General features: G+C 37.2%; 1 protein-coding gene across 1 annotated transcript in view; it reads left to right on the top strand.

The window, feature by feature from the left end:
• SNTG1 (syntrophin, gamma 1) overlaps nt 1-17,928 on the top strand; it is a gene marked incomplete at its 3' end in the record, with an annotated part of 83,965 nt that overhangs the window by 38,678 nt on the left and 27,359 nt on the right. Inside the window, exons 7-9 of the mRNA XM_009866025.1 lie at nt 11,627-11,729; nt 12,940-13,022; nt 15,638-15,768. Coding sequence (XP_009864327.1) covers nt 11,627-11,729; nt 12,940-13,022; nt 15,638-15,768 — 317 coding nt within the window. The remainder of the gene's footprint in view (nt 1-11,626; nt 11,730-12,939; nt 13,023-15,637; nt 15,769-17,928) is intronic.

Here is a 17,928-nt window from a genome sequence, read left to right as displayed (position 1 = left end):
CAGCAGGAAAGTGTTATCTAAATGGGACTGTGCTTTTTTCAATCATCTATCTGTACAGATGTTCCTTAGATAGCTTTCAGTTATGTAGCATAAGTGTTGTTTTTGCTTATTTTCTGAAGTCTTATAGAAAATGAAAGCACATGGAAAATTGTAAAACTATAATTAATAAAATTTGAGGAGTCTAGTCTTTCTAAAAGTGATGCCTATATTTTATGATTTCATCTGTGATATTCTGACATATTCACCTAGCAGCAACCTAACAGATTTTTTCTTTTATTTTTTGATGTATCTTTGCCTCAGAAAATACATCCATTCTATATAACAGTCTATAAATTATGGTTTTTTATGACACTTTATAGTTTCAAATGGTAATTAAATACTGGCAAGAATGGATTTCTGTGGCATTATTGCCTAATTAGGAAAATAAGAAAAGGTAAAATAAGAGTTGCAATGGGATAAGTAGCCTGATCGTTTTGGTTTAATTTATCAGATTTATGCTTAACTTTCGAAGTCCTGAAGATTTCATGCTATAAACTGATTAAACCTGTAATTCAGCATATTTTCATCACTATGCTGAAATGCAAATTAGCTTTTTTACTTCTTTGGAATTATACATTAATCCCTTTTCCTTCCAAAATATCTGTAAATGTCCTGTAGTTAATTAATATCCAGTGTGAGTACCTCCAAACACAGTTTTTCCAAGACTGTTATTAAAAGCTGATGAAAATGATCCTAAAAATGGTAAGGCAACATTATTTTAAAAATTTCTTATTACAGAATGTGTTGGGTCCCAGTCTATCAAAATATGTATGTGTTTGCCTAAAAGTATGAATTTAAATATTTTCCTAAATTGGAAATTTTTACAAATATTTTTGAAGAACAAAGTCATTTTCTCAACTTCAGCTGGATGCATTACCATTATTCTGCAGCAGGAAGGCTGTCATTGCATTAAATGTTATGAAAGTATGTTCTTATGCGTTTTCTCAGCTGAAAACTTTTACCACTGAGCACATTCCCTAAAGTACTGAATTATCTGTCTCAGAGATTAGATCCTGAGCTGTCGAGAAGTTTAGCAGAGTTAACTGCATATATTGATCTAAAACATTACTTCAAATACAAATTTGTCCAAGAATTATTCTTTATGTCATTGTGAATTTGATAGCATTTAGAACTGACCAAATAGGAGTAGGCTTGTACATTAATATTTATTCAAATTTAGAATTAAAATTTTATTTCAAACTCTTTAAGACCATTTTGTATTCATTTTTCATGAGCATTTAAATGCTGGTGCTTGATTAGTGTGACTATTCATGAAAAGTAAATGTTAAGGTCATATTTGCCAGCAGTGGATTTTATATTGGATATGTAAATGTGAAATTTGCCACTAGCTGTGTGTCTGACCCCAGACTAGCAATGGGATTAAAGCGTGCAAACTCTTATTCTGAACTGATCTTTCTTTGTTTCCCCTAGAACTGGGGGTTTGCTTAGTCAGACGAAGTATTTAAGCCATGTTTTCAACCGTCTTACACTTATCTCTGTTCATAAAAAATTGAAAAAATGAAGAATGTGCTTCAAAATGCTGTGCCAACTGGATAACTTTCACTCTTCAAGCATTAGGAACAAGAATAATACCTGATGTTATGTAGTTTAGTAACGTGCATGCCTTTTGTATATTACTAACAATATTTTTTACAAATTGCAGACATAAAAACTGCACTTGTTTAGTAAATTTGTTAGAATTTTCATGTAAAACACCTGTGAGAGCTGAATGGCTAATAAATGCATCTTAGTCCAAGACCAAAATTAGTCCATGAAATATAGGTTGGGAAATATTAATAAGACCCATTGCTTGGAATTAGAGTCAACATTTGAATTAGAATCAATAGTCTGAATCTTAGCTGGGATGTTAATGAATATACTGGTAGATCATGCTTCTTGTGAACAGGGAAGAACTTGTGGGGGAAGTAAAAGTTGGAGGCCATCTAAGGCATGAGATCATCATGAGATAACTGAGTTTTCAATCCTTTGTGAAACAAGGAGAGGGGTTAGTAAAACTGCCACCTTAGACTTCTGGGAGGGCAAACTTTGGCCTGTACAAGAGACTGATTGACAAAATCCCTTGGGAGGCTGCACTGAAGGATATAGGAGTCCAGAAAGGCTGGACGTACTTCAAGAGGGAAGTCTTAAAGACACAGGAGCAGGCTTTCCCTGTGTGCCAAAAAAATGAGTTGATGGGGAAGGAAACCAGTCTAGCTAAATAGAGACCTTTGGCTGGACCTCAAGAATAAGAGGAGAGTCAGTGACCTTTGGAAGAGGAGGCAGGTCTCTCATGAAGACTATAAAGATGTAGTGGCGCTATGCAGGGAGAAAATTAGGAGAGCCAAAGTGCGGCTAAAGGTAAACCAAGCTACAGCTTTTAAGGATAATAAAAACCGTTTCTATAAATTCATTAGCAACACAAGGAAGATTATGGAAAATCTCCATCCTTTATTGGATGCAGAGGGAAACATAGTAACAAAGGATGAGGTGTTCAATGCCTACTTTGTCTCAGTCTTTAGCAGTGGAACTAGCTGTTCCCTGGACACCCAGCCTCATAAGCTAAGAGACAGGGACGGGAAGGAGAATGAGGTCATCACAAGTAAAGAGGAAGTGGTCAGTGACCTGCTACGCCACTTAGATGCACACAAGTCTATGGGGCCGGATGGGTTACACGTACGGGTGGTGAAAGAGTTGGCAGACGTGCTCACCAAGCCACTTCCCATTTTTACCTGAAGTTCTGGCTAACTACGGAGGTCCCAATGGGCTGGAAGACAGCGAATGTAACACCCATCTACAAGAGAGACAGGAAAGAGGATCCAGGAAACTACAGACCTCTCAGTATGACCTTGGTACCAGGGAAGCTCATGGAGCAGATCGTCTCGAGTTCCATGACACGCCGTATAGAGGACAACGAGGGGTTCAGGCCCAATCAGCATGGGTTTCTGAAAGGCAGGTCTTGGCTGTAGAACTTGGGATGACTCACACAGCTGGTAAGTGAAACACCCAGAGAAGGTGCCCTGTTGGACTTCCTGTTTGGAAACAGAGAAGATCTTGTGGAAGAAGTGGAAGTTGGAGGTCCTCTAGTCAGCAGCAACCATGAAATTATCAAATTCTCAATTATTGGAAATGCTAGGAAGAGTGAGAGCAAAACTGCCACTTGGGACTTCCAAAGGGCAGACTTTGATTTGTTTGGGAGGCTACTTAATAAAATCCCTTGGGAATCAGTTTTGAAGGGTATAAGAGTCCAGGAAGTCTGGACATTGCTTAGGGAGGAAATCTTGAAGGCACAGGAGCAGGCCGTACCTATGTGCCCTAAGACAAGCTGGCAGCATAGAAGACCAGATTGGCTGAATAGGGACATATTGCTAAAGATCAGGGAAAAAAAGAGAGTTTATGGCCTCTGGAAAGGGGAGCGGGCCACTCATAGTGAATATAAGGATATCGTTAGGTTATATAGGGAGCTTGTTAGAAGGTCCAAGGCCCAGTTAGAAATTAATCTCTCTTTGAAAGTAGGAGATTATACGAAAAGCTTTTATAAATACATTAAGAAAAAGAGAAAGAACAGAGAGAGCCTCAATCCCCTACTAGATCCAGAAGGTAATAGAGTAATGAAAGATGAAGATAAGGCTGAGGTGCTTAATGCCTTCTTTGCCTCCGTCTTTAGCAAAGGTAATACCTTTACTGAGGGAAGCCAGCCCCCTAAGCCAAGAGAATGGGACCAGGAGCAAAATGTCCCCCAGTCAGAATTCACGAGGAGATGGTCAGGGACCTACTCCTCCACATCGACATCCATAAGTTTATGGGGCCAAGTGGGATTCATCCTAGAATCCTGAGAGAGCTGGCAGGGGTGCTCACCAGGCCGCTCTCCTTCATTTATCAGCAGTCCTGGCAGACTGGGGAGGTCCCAGCTGATTGGAAGTCAGCCAATATAACACTTCTATAAGAAGGGACAAAGGGATGATCCGGCGTGTCAATTTGACTTCGGTGCCAAGGAAGCTGGTGGAGCAGATTATGCTGAGTTCCATTATGCAATACATGCAAGACAACCAGATGATCAGATCCAGTCAGCATGTTGTTTATGAAGGGCAGGTCCTGTTTAACAAATCTGATCTCCTTCTATGACTGGGTGACCCGCTTGCTGGATGAAGGTAAGGCAGTGGGTGTCATTTATCTTGACTTCAGTAAGGCATTTGACACAGTTGCCCACAGCATTCTCCTAGACAAATTAACTGCTCTTGGCTTGGACAGACATAAACTTTGCTGGGTGAAAAACTTGTTGGATGGCCGAGTCCAAAGAGCTTTAGTCAATGGAGTTTAAATCCAGTTGGCGGCCTGTCACAAGTGGTGTCCCCCAGGGCTCAGTACTAGGCCCAGTCCTGTTCAACGTTTTCATCAATGATCTGGGCAAGGGGATAGAGTGCACCCCTAGTAAATTTGCAGATGACACCAAGTTGGATGAAAGCGTTGATCTGCTTGAGGGTAATGAGGCTCTACAGAGGGATCTGGATAGGCTGGATCACTGGGCCAAGGCTAATCATATGAGTTTCAATAAGGGTAAGTGCTGGGTCTTGCACTTTGGCCACAGCAACCCCCAGCAGCAGTACAGGCTTGGAGAGGAGTGACTGGAGAGCTGCCAGGCAGAGAGGGAGCTGGACCTGGGTGTGTTGCTGGACAATCGGCTGAACATGAGCTAGCAGTGTGCCCAGGTGGCCAAGAAGGCCAAGAAGACCAATGGCATCCTGGCTTGTATAAAAAATAGTGTGACCAGCAGGAGTAGGGAGGTGATTGTCCCCATGTACTCGGCAGTGATGAGGCCACACCTTGAGTATTGTGTCCAATTTTGGGCACCTCAATACAAGAGAGATATAGAGGTGCTGGAGTGAGTGCAGAGGAGGGCAACGAATCTGGTGAAGGGTCTGGAGAATAAATATTAGGAAGAGAAATTGAAGGAGCTGGTGCTGAGACCTAATCACTCTCCATGACTACCTAAATGGACGTTGTAGAGAGGTTGGTGCTGGTCTCTTCTCACAGGTAATTAGCAATAGAACAAGAGGGAATGGCTTCAAACTGCAACAGGTTAGATTTAGGCTGGACATTAGGAAAAAATTTTCACAGAAAGCGTAGTCAGACATTGGAATAGGCTGTCCAGGGAGGTGTTGAGTCACCATCCCTGTATGTGTTTAAAGGTTGTTTAGATGTGGTGTTCGGGAATATGGTTTAGGAGTGAGCTTTGCAGAGTAAACTGTTGGACTCGATGATCCCAAGGATCTTTTCCTACCTGAAAGATTCTATGATAGTAACGTGTTGGAGTTGCAATCTATGTAAGGAATTAATATTTTTTCATTTTTCAGAATATGATATGAAATATTTCAATTGAGGGACCTATGGTGTTCCCTATGACCTGTGGTGAGGGACTGCATGGCATGGTATTCCTGGTTTTGATAGACTTAAAATTTCAACAAGATCTATTTCCTTACTGTTCATAGTTTCTGTATTGGAGTGATGGTTTTCTAATGACTTAATGTGAACTGTGATGACCAGTAAGTGCAGTCTTTAGTGAAACTGAATTCAAAATTAGGGTACATAACCTAAGAATGCAAATTAAGCACTTATTGAAGTATTTTTAAGGGATGGTATTTATTAATGATGCTAAGATTAATGAAAGAACAGGAAAATGCTGCAGATTTTTACTTTCGTATTTTTTCCTTCCTCAGGTGATTGCATTGATATGTTCAGCTGATGTAGTCTATTACTTTTGAAAAGATAAATATACAACTAAGCAATAATTGCAGTCTATTGCTATTCTGACTGAAAGATTGCTGAACATTTTAGTGCTGGATATGGAGCATAAGAAAGTTTGAAAATTTCCAGAAAGCTATTATCAGATCTTTTAGACAAATTTGTAAGTACTCCATTCCACAAATGTTAGAACTAAAAGTTAAAACCAGATTATTTTGTCCAACAATACTCTCTTTTTACCTTGGACTTGCATTGAAGAAAGAACTGGCAGGAGTCTGTGTTCTTTATGTGACCTATATTTGGTCCTCTGTTGCCTGGTGGATTTTCCTTTGCGTAACTTAATTATATTTCCAATAAATTATTTGTGAAATTAATTTCTTTCTCCTACCTCCTCACTACACGTATTCATGTTGCTTACATCTGATTATTTTAGTCATTTCCTATGAAGGAAACTCTGTGGATGTCTCTTAGTGTCAGCTAATATAAATGGCCTACTTTGCATGTAGGCTTGAAACATGATGAAATCTATGTATTTTTAAAGGTGAATCACTTGGTTTTCTACTAATGCTTTATAGAGAAGTCTTGAGCTTGTATCTTCTGCTTTGTCCATGTCTAAAGCCCCTGAGTCTGTAAGAACAGATGGTGTAAGTCTCTATGAAGGAAGGCTGAATATAGCTATAAGACAACTGGTGTGACATTCTCCATCTTAGAAAGCGGTGGTCTAGTTTAAACAAGTGCTGCCACTTGCAATCATGAATAATTTAGTTTCTAAGAGGTCAGTCTGATGGGACTTGTCAAAAAGCATCAAACCCTGAATCTCTCTGTACATTGCTCTGGAAACATCTTTTGTATTTTGCCTTAGTAGCTGTAGCATTCACTGAGTAAGTGGTACCTCGATTCAATCCCTGTGTCATCTTGAGAAGCCATAAACCTCTATCTGCCACTTTTCAGAATAATTACTTAGTGGTAGTCTCAGTAGAGTATCTTTGCTGTGACTACTAATCTTGCTATATGCCCCTTCACTTTTTTAAAATGGTGCCAGTAGCAAGATACATGCAAAAGTGCATTCTGGATCCTTGACACATGCACTGTTCTGCTGTTTGAGGAAGCTCCCTGTTCTAGTGTGCAGCCTGTTTGTGTTTTCATCTAAGTATCTAACACAGAACACATGTTTTGGAACCAGATAGTAAAAAAATTAAAATGTACAGCTATGGTAGTATCAAACTATGGTCTGAAGTGTACTTGGAGTTGTGCAGCCTGAGTAGGAACTGCTGTCATGAAATGGTGTTCTAGTTTACTCTGTATATCAGCAAGAGAAATTTTCTGAAGGAAAAAAAAAGCTTTGATACTTTTTTACTGTTGTTAATTAACTTTAATTGTGAAGAATTACTGTGATAAATATTAGATCATAGGGATTAAAAACTCCCCATGCAGTGATGTGTTTTTCATGCAAATACTCTGTATTAACTACAGGTCTTTTATTGAGAAAAATAGTTGATTTTTTAAATAAATGTGATTCAGGTCAGTTGTGTACATGCATTGAGCCTACTAGCTTTGGGCCTTTATGTGACTGCATCAGAATGTGTGTTGTGATATATGCTGATGAACTTGATTCTAATGCATCGTGTAACTGCACAGTGTTTTCTTCATCTTCCCTCCCTGCCCCCCACCCCGTGATATTTATAATTCAAGGTATTAATCAAAGAACTGAATTTTCCTGTAAAGCACACTGAAGAGTGGAATATGCTCCTATTCAAGAGAATGCAGATTTTAGGGACTATATAATTCTTATATTTTAAATCTTCACCACTTCATTGGTGGGTAAATTTCATTAATTTAAGAATGGATCCTCATTCTTATTCAGGCAAAGTCAGAGCAACTTCATGCTTCAGTGCTTTCCTGAATATATTGAGAGAGACTTCAGCATATGCTCAAATGTTTTCTTGAACTGGGACTTTAAAAGTTTTTATGAAATTAAAAGGCAGTATCATCGTAGACATAAATAAATTTCAGACCAGTGTTATTATTATGTAGATATTTTATTCAGCAATATCACACACCACTATAAAATTCACATCTTCAAATGAACCCCTTGAAATTGTGACAGTGATTTCCTGGAACTACAGACACTGTCACTCCAGAACCACTGGCTCTTCTAATTTCACTGTTTCATACAGCTCCTGGTTCAGATAAACATCACTGTTGTTTTGCCTGTCTCCACCCATGAATATTCTTACTTATATATATATAGGGCAATTTGTGATAGAAGTAAATTAATTATCACTGCCAGAAATAATGAACACATACGTTGTCAGTGATAGAGCTTGATTGACAAGGTATTGGCAATGTATATACAGTAAACATGAGGGAGCAGAATGGCTGAGCAGATATCTACCAATTTCTTTATCTAAAAGTTATATCATGATTGACAGTGGATTTTTTCAGTACATTCATGAGCTGACTTCACTGGTAAAAGCTCATTGCTGCTTTGCTAGGGGAGTATGCTACCAGTTCCTCAAGTCCGCTTGGATATACCTGTGCTGATAAATTCATTTTTCATCAATGTATATTTAAGCCTGAACAAGCAATGCATTTAGGTTCGCACAGTCCTCATTTTACTAAAATAGCTCTGTAAAACTTTGAGCTAAACTGATGTTAGGCAAAGAGGAAGAGAGAAGAAATAATTAATATGTCAATATCTCTGACTATTGTTATAATTGCACTGCTGTTTGTAAATCTCTGAATACCATATTGTATCTCCCAGACAAACTTTGACTCTGTTTTCAAGTGTTTTTTTTTTTCTTAGACATAACTCCCTATAACAATTAGTCACATTACTTTTGACTGTTATCTTTTTTGGTAAAAATTATCAATTTGCCATTCATGAACATGAGTTGTTGTGGTGTATCAGTAAAAACATTCCTCAGTAAGAGCATATTTCCTGTTGTTCCTCATTCTCTTTCTGTATAGAGGAACAGCAGTATGGCATGGTGTGCATGTTGAATAGGGACACAAAGTAAATCAATCCTTTAAAGTATACCCAATTTAAAATAGCACAATAAGTTGATTTCTTATGTAAAATAAAGACATATAATTTAAAATAACATTAAAGTTTTCAACAGGAAGATACAAAAGGCAATTAATAAATTTAATTAAAAATCCCATTTTCCTCAGCTAACCTTTTTTCCCAGGATGGCTTTGTTAATGACTAGAAAGTAAATGAAATAGGATCAATAGCTCATTTCCTCTTTGTTGGAGTCATTACCTCATAGTTTTGTTTTTCAGTCTTTTATCTCTTTTTACTCTTTATTCTGCATATCAAAATCAGTCACTTCTTGGATTATATGCTTCATACACTCCAAAATACACTTCAGTCAAATGAGTATTGGTGATATTTACTAAAATGTATACCAGCTTAAGTTTTTCATCCTATGAGAGGAAGAGGTTTGAAAAGAAGGTTAGAGAAGAAGGTCACACTAGAATACAACTTCCAGCCTTTACAGAACGTTGTGTTATCAAATAAAATTACACAGCCTTGTGGATTGTTTTACTCTTGGAAGAAGAAAGTTTCAGGGGCAGAATTTACTGTCTTAGCTTCTTTTGTGAAAGATATCTACTTAGATATCTTAAAAAGTGACTTCATAAATTAAAGTTGGTAATGCTGTAGCTTTTCCACTCATTTCTTGCACATTCCTGAGTAAAAGGAAATATATTTTAAAAGGCAGAGGGTGGCTGTGTTTTTCCAGCACTTCATCTGTCCACATCTGTTGTTTCAATTGAAAATACATGCCTGTGAGTTTCTGCTTTGGCTATGACTATTCTGAACTGTGTGACTCCTGCATACAAGAGAAGGGTGAATTTTCTACGAAGGCTGAGAATATGGTGTGGTCTATCCAATGCAATTCAGGACTTTGATGTCTTGATTTACTGTTTGATTTACTGACTTGATTGCAAGTCCATTTATAGGACAAGAAGCAACGGGTACAACGTGGAACATAGAAGGTACCACAAATTCTTTAGGAAAAGCTTTTTCACTGTGAGGGTGACAAGAGCACTGGAACAGGCTGCCCAGAGAGATTGTGGAGTCTCCTTCTCTGGAGACTTTCAAAACCCGGCTGGACGCGTTCCTGTGTGACCTACTGCAGGTGATACTGCTCTGGCAGGGGGGCTGGACTAGATGAGCTTTTGAGGTTCCTTCCAACCCCTAACATTCTCTGATTCTGTGGTTCTTTCTATGAAATAAGTACTCTGTGAATTCTAAGGTATAAAACATCAGAACTGGGAAGTGCTTGTCAGAGAGGCTCATGTTAGAGATGTTTTTTGGCATGCAGTTTAAGGCGATGAAATTTGTTGTGATGTTTGTGTGTAAATACACACTACACTGCAAATCGTACCTTGACAACCACTGTGCTATTTTAGAAAACAAAGAGCCTAACATTTTGGAGTGGATTTCAGATACTGAATCAATTATTCTACCATCATGTTGTTACTATTCTGTACCAACCAGTGTGGAGTAAGAAGTACTGTGTTTAGAGACAAAGTCAACATATTTTCTTTAAGAATTGCTTTAAGTTAATGCAGTGATTCCATGTGAAAGCATCCTTGCATACAGTTCTGTTCATGCAGGTAGCTAAATGTGTAAAATAGACTTTATTATGCATAGATTAAAGAGTAACAGCCCTCCATAAATTATTCACAAGACTTTCTCACAAGCAGCAGCATCACCTGTGTGTTATCCAGCTACCATGAAAACACAGTGGAAAGGGAGCAGGTAACATGCTAGTTTAAATCATTTGTATAATATGTCACTATGTAGCATCTCTCTGAACACTATTCCCAGCGAGCTGGCTCCTTGCACAGTTTGAGTGGTCATTCAGATAGAGGCATGGTACAATCTTACATCTTTGTAACCCCAGATTAAATCAACCCTCTAAAAGTTTTGAAGCTCTAAGAGGCAGAAGACCAGGAAATGGTTGTTCTCTAAAACAGAGTTGTATGATCTCCTGCTTCTTGTCTCTCATGTTATAAATGGATTCAAATATTAGTCTTTCACTGTTAAGTATAGCATTTTGTTTAGCTGCTTTCGTGCCTCCTTTGTACCGCTCTGAGGGGTGCCTGGGATTCCCTTCTCTGCTGTGTGTCTTGAGTTATCTATTAGCCATACAAGGACAAAAAAGCTACAGGCATGAACAAGAGCTGCAGGAGCATTGGTGGGAGACTACAGGAAGGTTAAAAGCATACCCGGTTGGATAGGTGATTTACACATTCCTATGTCCAAAATGCAAGCTGCCCTTTGGCGAAACCCAAGCTTGTGCTTATCTAAGGCTTAAGGCTTAAAATAGGTACTTTTCCTCTGTGGCTGTAAGGAAGATTAGATCTCTCATCCATGCTGGAGAGCTTTGGCTAAATTTAACTCTGGCTGTTGGAGAGATTTGCTTATAGGATTATGGCACAGCTGTAGAAACTACTGCCATTGTTTTGGTTGGAGATTTAGGAAACAACTGGGATGGGGGGGGAAATAATCTTTTTTTTGTTTGTTTTACATACATACTAGTGTGAATGGTGCCAGGTCTGTAGGGAGGAGGTGTACAGCTGAGCAACATCAGAGAGCAAGTTGTGCAATAGCACAGTGCAAATGCCCCCCTTCCCATTGCCTGTGTGTATGACTAGAAAGACAATGGACAAGTATATTGCAAGATTTACATCTTGCTTTCTTTTTAGGTAGAAGTGATCACAATAAATTGCTAAGGAGCCTGGTATGTGAAAGTTGTGTGGTGTTGTTTACGTTTGCCGATGCATCTGAGTCATACATTTATTTCAAGGTGTCCTATCTGTATTTCTCTTCCAGGTTCAGGTCCTTCGCAATGCAGGGGAAGAAGTGACCCTAACTGTGTCCTTTCTGAAAAGAGCACCTGCTTTTCTCAAATTGCCACTGAATGAAGATTGCACATGTAAGCCTTTAGAAAACTCAATTCAGTGCTTATAAATGCTTGCAGTTCTTGAACCTACTGTGCATTGTGAGTGATTGACAGCAGCTTTTTTGGTTAGCATTGCTGACTAAATGTGAGCTGCTTGTATTGCCAGGTCTTGCAGTAACATTCACCTGGAGCAAAAAATTGCTATCTTTGCTTGAAAAAAGATCACCAGGCATTTGGCTGGTGTGAAACAGCAAAGTCGCAGGTAAAACACTGGAATTACATTACATTTACAGTGGCTCGCATCCTGATGCAGAATATTTAAAAGCAGTTTTTCAGGCAGCACCATATAACATTTTAGCGTGAAAAAGTTTTGCCTTGTAAATGTGAAAATTAGATTGTGTGTATGTATTCAGAGGGCTTCGCTTTACCATTTAAAATTCAGAGGCTTTGGTGGAGGTGTCTCACTACCTAAAAATAAATTACTCTCGATGATTAGTATTTTTTTTAAGTCCAACTGAGTTTTAGTCAACTGGCCCCATGAGAGACATGTGGAGACAGCTGTCTTCCTTTAATTATATTAAATTGTAAGTGTGGATGCATAATTATAGACAGTTGCAGCATATCTAAGCATATTTATATGTCAGCTTGTGCCTTTTGTCTCCACTGCTTTCATTCTACCCCTAAGAGGATAAAATGAATTGCCTAATTTTTGAGCAACAAAACAATAAATATTTCATTTCAATACTTTTAAATTTTGATTATAAGTTATAAAATAATATTTTGTACAAACCTTAGTTAAAAACTCTCTCTTTTGCCTGGGTATTAAATTTTAATGAGGCAAGAAAAACTTTAGAACACCATATTCTTAAATAAAATTTATCCCAGTATATTTTTCCCTTTCATGGAAAGTTGTGGTACAACACAGTACCCTGAGTACCACATACAAACATGCATTTACATTATCTTATTGTGTTACTTTTGAGATGTAGCACTGTAATTTCTTAAAAAGTTACAAAAACAGTTAGAACTGTAAACTTCAAGAGTAACAAAAAAGTTATCTGACTCGTTCCTCCAAGTTAAAACTAAGGGAGGAGATATACACTTTCCTTTTAATATCAAATCTGCAAAAGGCTGTGATTGTTGTTTTCTTCTATTACTGAACAAATTAATGTCCTACATACAGGCATACACAAATTCGAATTATAGCATTTTTGATAAATAAAGATTTTTTGTGTATTTTTAGGTGCCCCCAGTGACCAAAGCAGTGGCACATCCTCTCCCCTATGTGACAGTGGTTTGCATCTCAACTACCATCCCAACAACACGGTAAGTCTTTATATTCCTTTGATGGAATTACACAGAAGAATAATTATACTGCAATAGCTAAGTGCAAGTAACTAATAAAGTGCAGCAACATGGGAGGAGCTCTAATTAACATTGAAGATAGACAGTTCCACAGGGGGCAAAAAGAGTTGCCAGATATTATGGCTGTGAATTAAACTATGATAAATTATACCAATTGAGATTGTGCCTTGATAGCTGTGATTGCTATTTTCATCTGTGCAATTCAGTAGGGATTTTGTGAAAGGTTTTTTCCTCTAGATTATTTCCAGAGTATAGTTTTATAAATTATTGAAATGAAAATATTTAAAGAAAGGGTAGAAAAAAAATTAGGAATATTTTTTTCCAATATTTTTATTTCATTTATTGTCTGAAACTTTTGGCAATTCAAAATTTAGGTACATGGTTTTTGCCTGTTTTTAAGGTGAAAACATGTACTTCTAGTAACTTACACTTAAAATCTTACTGAAGATGTATAGCATTATGGAGCAAAGTCTCTTTAAGATTAAATGCTACAAATGTAGTATTTAATATTTAGTATTTATTTATTTAATATTTAGTATTTAATATTTATTTAGTATTTAATATTTAGTACTTATATAGATCAGATTTTTAGTAAAACATTCATATGAAGTACAACGAAGAGCTTCTAAGAATTTTCTTAGCCAGGAAATGCAAAATTTCCATTATTTTATATAGTTTTAAGTGTTTTTTGCCTTTGTGATAGGTGAATACTATGAATAAAAAGCACTGAATAAATAAACCAACATACAGCATAATTATTACAGATTTATTAAAAGAAACCAAACAAACAAAAAAGTAAGCATTGTTCAGTAGACTTTGCTGGTTTTAACCACTGTTTAATTAAACATCAGAAGCAGACTTAACAGTCTTTTGCCAGCCACTTCATTTCTAACTTTGCTTCTAGGATAAAAACTATGCTTCCATTTGTAAACCCTGTCTCTGCAGACTGACCAAAACTGATCTACATTAGCTACAGTTTCCATTTAAACTCATAATAATTTGCTGTAACCAAGTCTTTTTCTCTCAATTTAAATAATATAATGAAGAATCATGAGTCTATAATTCACCCAAAATTAAATTCTTCTGCTGAAGGCCAGGATGCGTTTATTATTTCAGATGTCCACTTGTAATGGGAATAGAATGTTTCATAAAACCAAATGAGACTTCTATACTAATTCCTAAATTACGTACAACTCATGTTATGGTTCCTTCTTTTTTCTCAGAATATTCTCTAGAATGCATCATGATTTATGGCCATAGTCTATTTCTTAATGTATAGCCTTGGTGTTTCACGTGAAGGAGACTTCTTACTCAGAATTTGTAGTAGACAGGACTAGTTTTGGTCTTTCATGAACAACTCAGAGTTTTGCAGTTAGAGTTAACATTTCTGTTGCAGCCACATCTAGGCCAAGACAATGTTCAAAACAACACCCTAACTCAGTCTTCCTAGCCAATCATTTATTTATTTGTATTGAATCTATGGAATGTATCACCAGACATTCAGTGTTTTAAATAAGTGAATCTACTTATGAAAACCTGCTGTTCAGCTAAATTGATCTTTTATTTTATCTGCATGAAAGCTAGATAAAGTTCAAGCTGGCAAAATATTATAACTTCATAGATCTTACACAAAAGTCACACTTTAGAAAAATACAAGATGTACTTAATTTTTATACTATTTCTTTTACAGAAGATACAGGTAAGAAAAATGTGATGTCTGAGATTAAAAAAACATAAATTGTGCAGGATTGGCAAGTACAACTTTACTGATATACTAAAAGTACTCCATACATGCTTCTTCAGAAAAATAAAATTAACACTTTACTGTTTTTCAGAGCATTGTATAAAGAATGGAAAAGGTGTTTGATTTTTAAAAATAAATGTTGATCATTTCACTTTTTACAAACATTTCTCATTCAAATCTATATTCTGTAAAAATACTGGTGAAATCAGACTGTAGATATTTAACTAGTCGTTCTTTGTAGATGTGATCATAGACGTGGGAAAGTTCAATTCTTGTATGAGTAATGCTTTGTTTGAATAGGTAAAATTAAAATATTAATCATAAACATGTAATGCTCATGTTAAATCCCACTCACAATTACCAGGTTTTGAAGTGATGTAATTAGAATAGAAATGTATGTAAATATGTACCAGGCCATAGGAAGCAACTGAATTATGGTTTTGTAGTGAGTAATTTAGAGATCACTTTTGCTCAGGGTACAAATATAAAACTAGTAACTGATGATGTGGTACATAGTAAATATTCAGTTCTATTCATGACTAGTCGTTTCAAAAAAGGGATGCAATCTGTTTTCCCTAGGTTTTTAGAATACTGTTCCTCACACTTCCTCCAAGCATATTGATGTTGAGGTTTATGTAGATTTGTTTTATTTGTGAGAAAAAGTTCAAAATCTCTCCAGTGCTAGCTAAAACCCATGCCAAATGATTTGGGAGAAGTAGAACACAATGCCAAATGGAACACAAAGTCTTTGAAGTCTGTCTGTCTCTATCCAAACCTGCTGAGTACCTACAATGAAGCACAAAACTGAGAAGGACTTTTTAATGTTTTTCAGGATACATTATCATGTTCCTCATGGCCAGCATCCCCAGGACTTAGGTGGGAAAAAAGGTGGTGTGATCTCCGATTAATTCCACTTCTTCATTCACGGTTTTCCCAGTACCTTCCAGGATCAGATTTGTGCAGGTAAAGAAGTTCAGAAAGTTAAAAATTGAATTCTTAGTTGACAGATAAAAGACTTAGGGAGTTACCTTGTTAGAAATAGAGATGAAGCACTGGAGCAAGCTGCCCAGGGAAGTGGTGAAGTCACCATCACTGGAGGTGTTCAAAAAACATGTAGATGTGGCACTTTGGGGCATAGCTTAGCAGTCATGGTACTACTGGATTGATGGCTTGACTTGATGATCTTAGAGATCCTTTCCAACCTTAATGATTCTATGATTCTATGATTATGTGTTCCACTGCAGCTGTCAGAGACATGAAACTTTCATAAAGGTCTGTGTAGGTCCACCTTGACCCGTATTCTATTCTGACATCAGCTACAACCATAGATATGTGGGGAAGACATGTGATCTTCCTATTTGTAGCTACTGATCAACACATTTCTCAGTTTGAGATTGCACATAAGTCATCGTATTTAATAAAGGCTAATGCACTTGTCTTCAAAAGCATCTTTCTAAGCTGTTTTTGTTTACTTGGGTTTTTTTAGTGCACTGTGGCAGTGAACTCCACGACATAATTATGTTTTTAAATAGTAGTTCCTTTCGTGTGTGTCAAATCTCTCACCTGATAACTTCATTGGGTGAAATAATCTTGTGCAGGAGCAGCAAGAGCTGGCTTCCCCATGGGGAAGATGAGTCAAGAGCAGGAAGGCTCGATGAGGCAGTGTCCATGCAGACAAGGGCCCTGTCGCACTGCCTGCGGTAGAGGAGCAGAGCAGGGCTAGGGGAGTTCTTCAGATGAGTCCATCAGGGTGAAGTGGGGCGCAGGTCAGGTGGGTAAGTCAGCTCACAGGTTGTGTGGGAATCAGTGGGACACAAGGTCAAGGCACAGACCTATCTACAGGCAGACTCAGGTGAGGACCAAGGTCGAGAGCCTGAGCTCACAGCAGCTCCTGAGTGAAGGGGGAGGACAGGTCCTCCCACTCAAGATCTTTCACAGCAGCCTGATCCCACAGACAGTCAGGCACCCAGGAGGGGGGACTCTGTGCCCTGACTCTTGTGTTAAGGCAAATGCTAAATAGACATTATTGATTTATGTTTTTAGAACTTCAGATGATTGTCTTCTGTTTTCCACTTTGAAGAATATCTATTGCTATCTTCTTTTATGGAAACCCTTGTATAGCTTTGATTATCCATGTTATTCTCTCAGTTTCTTTTGTAATTCTAATATATATCTTCTATGGGATAAGGTGATCAGGACTGCAAAGAGGATCCTTCTTGATTTATATTAAAATGTAATGATGTTTTCCAATTTATTCTCTGTTCTTTCCTAATATTTCATAATAACCTTTTGACTGTCACTGAGCACTAAGGTGATGGTTTTCAGAGAATTTTTGTAGCAACTCTTGCATTTCTTTCCTCAATGTTTATAGCTACAGTAAGGTTCGCTATTGCTTTCATATAGATAAGGTTATTTTTTCCCATAGCTGTTACTTCAGATTTATTAATATTGAATTTCAGTGCCATTTTGTCCCTCAATCACTGGGGAAGCTGTCCAAAGCTCATAGTGAAGTTTAAATTTATTACATCATGTAGACCTACAATTTATCATTGTTTAATTTAATATTATCCTAGTAAGTTAGACGAAATCAGAAATGAAGACAAGAATATTTTGAAGTGATTACTGGTTTTTGAGTGTTATGCATTTAAATATTTAAATAGAAAAGAAAGTAACTACAAAAATCAACATGACAAAGTATACAAATAAGATCATACCTCTTGAAATTTTTAATACCTAGTTATTGTGAAGATTAATTTATCATCTCTATATATAAGAATAAAGATCTAATACTAAAAAATTCCGTGGGTTCCAGCATGTAAGTTTTTAACCGGAGGACAGCTTTCTACAGTTATAAAGCCTTTTTCTCCATTACTTCCTCTTCTAACTCATCAGAAAAGCTAACTCTTAAATTAAGCACAAAGGACTTATATGAGGCCTTATTAACTGAAATAAATTGTCTTTCCCATGTAGCCTCCTTTGCTAGTTTAGATGTGTGATTCTGGGAAGATTAGTGTGTTTGCTGTACCCTCATCAGGCATTAGCGGTTCAAAATTTCCTGTTCCTCCATTCAAACATATGTAAAATTACCTAATTAATACAGAAAAACTTCATTAATATTTCTGG

The sequence above is a fragment of the Apaloderma vittatum genome, unplaced genomic scaffold (genome assembly GCF_000703405.1).
Source record: "Apaloderma vittatum isolate BGI_N311 unplaced genomic scaffold, ASM70340v1 scaffold11390, whole genome shotgun sequence".
Classification (NCBI taxonomy): Eukaryota; Metazoa; Chordata; class Aves; order Trogoniformes; family Trogonidae; genus Apaloderma; species Apaloderma vittatum.
The sequence above is the reverse complement of the archived record's forward strand: the minus strand, read 5'-3'. Positions and strand labels throughout refer to the sequence as shown.